The sequence below is a fragment of the Lipotes vexillifer genome, unplaced genomic scaffold (genome assembly GCF_000442215.2).
Source record: "Lipotes vexillifer unplaced genomic scaffold, Lipotes_vexillifer_v1.1 scaffold365, whole genome shotgun sequence".
NCBI lineage: Eukaryota > Metazoa > Chordata > Mammalia > Artiodactyla > Lipotidae > Lipotes > Lipotes vexillifer.
Genome location: NW_006781263.1, coordinates 555,256 through 562,840, shown reverse-complemented (window position 1 = coordinate 562,840; position 7,585 = coordinate 555,256). Strand labels below are relative to the sequence as shown.

General features: G+C 50.7%; 1 protein-coding gene across 1 annotated transcript in view; it reads right to left on the bottom strand.

Annotated features, from left to right (window-relative positions):
* Window positions 1-2,762: 2,762 nt before the first annotated feature.
* The window catches only part of SLC24A3 (solute carrier family 24 member 3), a 474,319-nt gene continuing 469,496 nt past the window's right edge, over window positions 2,763-7,585 (bottom strand). The window contains exons 16-17 of the mRNA XM_007454524.1: window positions 4,415-4,480; window positions 2,763-2,912 (exon numbers count right to left, since the gene is read on the bottom strand). Coding sequence (XP_007454586.1) covers window positions 2,763-2,912; window positions 4,415-4,480 — 216 coding nt within the window. The remainder of the gene's footprint in view (window positions 2,913-4,414; window positions 4,481-7,585) is intronic.

Genomic DNA, 7,585 nt, shown 5'->3' with positions numbered 1-7,585 from the left:
AAACATGGAAACAGCCTCGCCCCAGAATTTCCTCTCTGAGAAACTTAGCATGGAACTATGGTTTCTCAAGATTTCACAGCAAATGAGTTAAAAAAAAACACAAAAGAACCCTCAGGCTTTGGATCAAATGTCTTTGCTAAAGACTGACTAAAACTAATTAAGACCAGTATGACAGAATATTTAACGTAAAAGCATCTTATGCTCTGTAAGCACCAATCTGCATAATAATAACCGCTCCATGTCTAGAGTGTATTTATAAAAAGCACAAATATAGGAGTAAAACATCTTTAGATGTAAACACTCAAAACAAAGCTAAGTTTCTAGTATTTTTTCCACCACCTGGGAAGAGATTTTTTAAAATAATTAAATAAAAGGTGGTGCTGTGAATTACCAGCTATGTTTCTTCTGATTCCTATAAATCAGTTATATTGAGTTTCAGGTGGAAACCTGGCTTGTTTACTAATCTCGGTCTACTTTTAGATCCCAGTAATGATTTGTTTGTTTGGTTGGTTTTTGGCTGCACCTCACAGCATGCGGGATCTTAGTTCCCTGACCAGGGATCGAACACGTGCCCCCTGCAGTAGAAGCATGGAGTCCTAACCACTGGACCACCAGGGAAGTCCCCCATAATGATTTCTTGGGAGTCATCTAGAATATGGCTTATTACGATTATGTGTTACTGTCTTTCTTAAGGTATCCACTCTGGGGAAGTCTTAACTTTCACAGTTGAAAACTAGTAAAATCAGACAGGATGGTGACTTGAGCCCTGCTGGGCATCACTGTCAGCTCTGGAAAGCTCTTCCTCTCACGTCCAGTTGAAAGAATTCCTAACATAACGTCGCATGTATTCTACAGGACAACAGGCCCAGAGTCCCTTCAAGATTCAGAGGGGACGCATAATTTGACACCTCGTACCTGCAATCTGCCACACACGGACCAGCTTTCCATGTGCGTCAACCCAGAAACAGTAAACACGTGGTGACACCATCTTTTCACCTTCCCTGCATCCTCCTCACTCCACGGGAGAAAGCAAAGGGCACAGCTCAAGGAAAGATACAGAACAGAGAAGTTTATTTTACACTATCCGTCCAAGAAAACAATCGCCGTAAACCAGTGCAAAATGTGTAACAGAATCCATGTGTGTCTTGGCTCTGAGAGCCCGAAGTGGTGATTTCCTCTCCCGCTCCTCCGGCCGACAGGTGCCCCTCGGCGAACGCCGGCCTCAGTCTGCACCATCGGCAAACATTCAACCCATCTGTAGCAGGTTATTTTTACAATTCATACCAGAATGTGTACAAGGGAGGGGAAAACCATACCGAATGAATAAGTGATCAGTGCTTAAAGTAAATACATGGGGCGGCACGGGCAAGAATCCACAGTTTCAATAAATACAAGTATAACAAGCATGGGTGGGTCTCAGCTCGGTGGAATTATCTGCGTTAATAATCCAGCATCAGACAAAACCTAGCAGGGCTGCTGAGCAGTGATTGGCAACAACGTCCACAATAACTTATGCCCTTGAGCGAGTCTGCACTGAACACATTCTGCGGTTTCCAAGGTGTCCAGTTCTCTTTTCTCCTTCCTGTGCCTCCCGCCCGCCCCACCCCCGCCGCCCCTCCCGGAAGGGAGCGGTGGAGCTGGGACTGCTGGGCGGCGGCGTCCCGAAGTTAGAACGCTGGCCCTAGAGCCAACGGTCAGGGTCCAGTGTACTCAGTACCGAGGGGCCACGTCTGTGCAAAGTGCGCGTCTCTCCATTTCCCAAGAAACCAGTGTCTGTACCTCCTGCGCGTAAAGCGGTGTTGGCCTCTGGGTCACTCCCTGTCACCCCAAACACCAAGCAAAGAGAGCACATCTCAGGGACTCGCAGGCGGGGAAGCTCCTGCCGTTGGCTGCCTAGCGCTCTCGGAGGGAGAGGTTAACCGGGGCCCCGAGTCAAAGGCCTCTGGCAGGCAGGCAACAACTATTGCTTGAGAGGCTAGAAGGAACCTGGGGAGAGAGTGATGGTCCAAATGGACAGGTGGGCAGCTATCTCCTTCCCGTAAAACCCTGCGCCCCAGGGAAGGCCTGCAGGGCTTGGCGGAGACCCCCGGGGGTGACGTGTCACGCCTTTGTCCCAGGGCCTCGCCAGCCACTCCTCAGATCAGCACTAAATCCATACAAGCTCCAAAGCGCCTGGGACTACCCCAGAGGACGCAGCTGGGACACCCGTGGGTCATCGACGGACCCAGAGCTCAGTGAAAGAAGATGCAAGAAAAACTCTCAATCTCTGGAAGCAAAGGAAGAAAAAGGGGGATCCCCCAAAGCCAAACAGCGCCCCCAGACCCAGTAACCTAGGAATCAGCGCCAAATATAAGGAAATCCCAAACACTCCCTACCATCAATGGACCCTCTCCTCTCTCTCCTTCCACAGTCTAGGGTCATAAATTAGGCTAGTCTTCCATCCGATAACTTAAAAAAGGACGAGGGATGTACTCAGTTTTGCCTGGCTTGGGCCAGTTAGCAGCCAGTTTTTCTAGAATCTCAGTCACTGTTCAAAAATGGAGCTTGAAAATTCACGCGGGTGTCGGAAGTCTTCACGCGGAGGAGGCGGGAAGGCGGAGCCGGGGGCTGGGGGCATAGGCGGGGGGGGGGGGGGGGGGGGGGGGACCCGAGGGCGGGAGCGGAGGCCGGTGGGCAGCGCAGAGACCACGCCGCGGGGCCAGACTCGGGCGCCGGGCTCGTATTGCACAGAAGGAGGGGCCGCGGCTGGCGGCGGCCGCGGGTCAGTGGTCCCCGCACATGGGCAGGTTCACGAAGGTGAACACGTTGAACTCAGTCATGATGGAGAAGCACAGGAACACGCCGTATAGGAAAAGGCACCCGCACCCGAGCTTCCTGTCCAGCTGCCACTTGTTCAGGTGGACGCCAAACACCTGCAAGGCACAGAGCGGGGTCAGAGGGCGCGGGGCGGGGCCCGCCCAGTCCTTCTCCCTGGACTCCGCCCCCCCTCCCCGCCCCCGGCTCCCTAAAGCCGCGCGCCAGGTTTCCCCCCTGTCTCCCCGATGGCAACCCCTTTGTTCCTTTTGCGACCCTGTCCCCTCGTCCTGACCTCTCACTGTCCGAGGGCGCCGGGACTCACACCTAGGCCTCACTTTCCTGTCTACGCTCACTCCGTTGCGGGTCTCCTCCAACTCCTCAGCTCTGAACCCCTCCAATGTTCCGGCGTGTCCAGCGTGGGATTGCTCCTGAACTGGGACTCGTCTTTCCAACGGCTGTCCAGACCTGTCCCCTTGGATGTCAGATAGGCGCTGCAGACTTCAGATGTCTGAACTCTTCCTCCCCAAACCTACTTCTCAACCCTTCAACAACCCAGCTTGGACAGCTGCTCAGTGGTGAACCCGGTCTCCCAGCATTGCAGGGCTTCAGTGAAGCACATGGATGCCCCGAAGCTAGGAGCGAGCACTCCGACGTCACACACAACTTCCCTACCGGCCTGGGTAATGGGGCTGATATCAGTGAGTACCTCACGGGGTGGGGTGGGGGGTTGGTGAGCTCCAGATGGGAGAATATGTGCATTAAGCACAGTGTGTGGCCATTACAGGTATAACCCTAAGTTATACCCACCTGAAGAAAATCCTAAACGGCAAAAGAATGGATTTATATGGGTTTTCACGTTTGTGTAAGGCAGTATTTACTTTGGTAAAACCTTGACACTGGACTTGCATCCTGATGCTGTAAATCACTTCTCCTGCCCTTCTGAATTCCCGTTCCCTAGTATATGTATGTTCACATGCCAGGTGTGGTTCAATGAGTTCTTCCTTGAAAAATTCAGGAGAAAACACACTGCGTCTCTTATTGTGAAAATTCAGTAACATACGAGTATGTCAACAGGCACTTCAAGTGGATCAGTCCGTGTGGTGGTGTGAACTTTTTCCCACCAAATGTGTCAGCTGAGTTGGAATATTAAATCGTTCAAATGGATGTGATGGCCAAGGTAGTGCAGTGGCATAAAAAAAGTGCACTGTCAATCAAGTCTGTTCTCAGTCTCTGAGTACTGCTCAAATCCATGGATTTATGAAGATGTTTAGTAACCTGGAATCGTCAGTTAATTGGGATATAACCTTCCGTCGACTAATCTTGCAGAAAAAGTGGGATCTCCCTTTGGCTTTTGATAAAAATTTGTGTTTGACATGAGATGGACCCAGCTTCTGAGAGGAGGCTGGCTCCTTTCAGAGAGGGAGAAGGCTTTCTCATGGGTTGCCAGGATCCACTTCTGGAAGAAACAGCCATGAGATGGGGCATCTGGTGGCTGACTGTCTCCATCCACCAGAAGGCCACGCCCATCTGGTGTCCGAACAAACTGTAGCCACAGAACCCACGGGGGTGGGGGTGGGGGAACATGGGAACTGGAGAGTGGAGAGAGCTGCAGACCCACCGTGACAAAGACGGAGGCCAGGAGCAAGCCCACGGAGTAGATCAGTCCCCTGCTGTTTAGCCGAATCTGTAAGAAAGGATGACATGGAGTCAGGCTCCTGAAAGCATGTCTGCGGAGTGTGGGGCAGTGAGTACCAGTGAGTCCAGGGATGGAGAGCAAACGGCAGCTCCGCAGTAGAGACGGGCGATTTCCTGGACACCCAAGGTGCACCCTTGTCTGGTCCATCCTCAGCCTGATCCCTCTCAGCCTCCAGCAGGTGTCCACTGACTGCCCCTCGGCCACTTGAATTCTCCATCCTGTGTGGCCTAATTCTCATTTCCTGGGGACCTGACCTCCAGCTTGCTCGACACACAACTTTTAGGGTAAATTTAATAACATGGGTCACGGGAGCAACATTTTGAAAAATATTACTAAACTTTTTATCTCTGTTGCATTCAAATGTCTGTGACCTTCACCCAAACTTGATGGGAAGTGGTGAGTGAGGGCTGCTATCTTGAACAAGCAAAGAAGAGGAAAGAGTTAACATTCCATTTCTGATATTTTGTTTCGTTTTTTTTTCACAGTAATACAGTGGGGTTAACTGGCAAACTCTGAAGAAAAAAACCAATTTCTGGAATTCTTAGGGAACAGCGTTGCCCAGTACAACTTCCTGCAATGACGGAAATGTCCTACATCTGTGCTGTCCAGTATGGTAACCGTTAGGGACACGGGGCTCTTGAGCACTTGAAAGGTGGCTCAAACAACAGAGGAACAAAAATTTTAATCTTACCTTTAATCAATTCAAATTTACATTAGAAGAACCACATATGAGTAGTGGCTGCAGTACTGGACAGAGCAGATAGAGAGTATTAAGGGGCCAACCGGGCCGACAAAGATGGTAAAGTTTCTTCCATGGTGTCGAGAAGATGCCCCTTCTGCTTTGTCCTGGGTCCTGAGGCCGGCTGCCTGGAAATAGGAGGGGTGCCTCGGGGCAGCCGTGCTCACAGGGCGCCCCCCTGACCAGAAGCAGCAGCATCACCTGGAGGCTTGTTAGAAACACAGAATCTCAGGCCCCACCCAGACCTCCCAAATCAGCAAACTCTGGGGACAGGGCTCATCAACCTGTATTTTAATAGACGCTCCAGACAATTCGGATGCAGGAGAAAGTTTAAGAGAAAGTCCTAAGGGTCAATCCACTTCTGACCTCCAAGCGTCCTGAGGATGGGACTTTGACATTCATTTTTCCCCAGTTCTCTTGGAAACTCTTATGTGCAGCCAGGTTGGGGGACTACTCCCGACCCCCAGCAATGTACAGTGTCCTGCTGGGAGTCAAATGCTCACCTGTGCTCACAGAAAGGAAAATGAGGCAGGTTGATTGATTTCATTACAGAACTAAGTGGTGATTATTAGTAGGAGTGGTTTGGACAAGGTTCAAGGTGCCTCTTGCCGCCCTTGCCCCAGTTCACCCCCAGGTGTGGGTATGGTAGCCTGTGGGTGTCTCTATAGATGGGTGTGTTAGTTCATCTTTAGGTGACAGGACACTGCATGCCCTAAATAGCCAACCCTTTCTGTGGGGACCCAGAAGCCTAACACATCTCACTAAGCAATGTTCTGTTGGAGGGAATGGGCAGGACTCTCCCCTGCCCACACAATCCCTGTGAGCCAACCATCTGCTGAACCCCAGCTGGGAAATTATTCCCATACCATATGCCTCCCGAAGACTAATGGACACAAATCATATCTCCGTGCCACTAAAGCAATGGGTTGACCCGGTGAATCCATCGCAGACAAATGGGAGATCAGCCCCATCTCAGTCCAGCTGGTAGCGTAACTTCCTGCAGACCCTCAGCCAGGCTGTGGATAGAGTTTCCCCCTCTCATCGGCTGTGTTAGTATAAAGAGGCCAGCACCCAGGCGTACATCACAAATGACTTGTACTGAAAGAGAGTCTCTTCTGAGCTCTTAATTCTCAACACTGTGTGGATTCTTCCATGAAGGGGGCCATTGCATTCCCAGCCCAGCTCGCCCTATGAGCTCCAGGCTCCAATCCTTGTCAGCAACAAGGATTGAGTAAAGTGATTTCCTGCCCTTAAGAAACCAAAAGCCAGTGAGAGGAAAAGGCAAAGCAGGACAGTTCTCTTTGGCCAAGGCTTTTCAAAAGGAATCAGGTTCAACCAAAGCTTTGGAACCTCACCCTGTCTACATTCACATAAAGTCTCAAAGAACAGTGCTGCTGAAATTGTAAGTCGTCTCTAAAGACTAAAGACAACGAACTTTTGTGGGGTTTCTGAGTATTTTTCACTTTTTCACCTTTTTCTCTGCAGCTTTCTTGGCTAATGGACTACCACACACACCCAGGGGTGTATTTTTGTTTTTTCATTGTTAATTAGAGACCTGGGCTCTCGACGCCTGCATCGGTTCCTTGCTACCTCACTGAACCCCCTTCCCCATGGACGTGACAGTCAGGAATTAGGGTTCCTTCACTTGCCTCTGCGCCAGCATGAACACCTCCAGCCACTGGAGACTATCGGTGGTTGGAGTCAGGGGTTGGCAAATGCAGGCGATGGGCCAGTTGTGGCCCATCGCCTGCATTTATAAATAAAACTTTATTATAACTCAGCTTATTCATTGACACATTGTCTGTGGCTGCTTTCATGCTACAATGGCAGAGCTGAGTAGTTCTGACAGAGACGGTATGGCCCACAGCACTTAATGTATTTCCTCTCTGGCCCTTTCTGGAAAAAGTGTGCCGACCCCTGGTTTAGGGCATGGGCTCCAGACCCAGCTTCCTGCTCAGTCACCCACTCGCTATATAATCATGGACAAGTGACTTAACTTCCCCAGACCTCAGTTTTCTGATATATAAAGTGGGGACGATACAGTTCCCACCTTAGGGAGTGGTTATGACTACTAACTGAATTAATCCATGCTAAGCTTGAATAGGAGCCGGTGTATAAAGTCCTCAATAAATCTGGGCCATTATTCTCCATCCACTCGTGATCTGCCTGGGCCCACTTCCCTGGCTCCCCAGATGCTACTTTGATACAGTCGTCACCTGGCAGCTCCCTGGTCAGTGCCTCAGTAGGTGACAAACCCCATGAGAGCAGGGACCATGGCATTTCATCCTCCGCCCGGCACGGGGCTGGGCACAGACCACGTGCTTGATACATAATCGGTGAACGATCAGGAATGC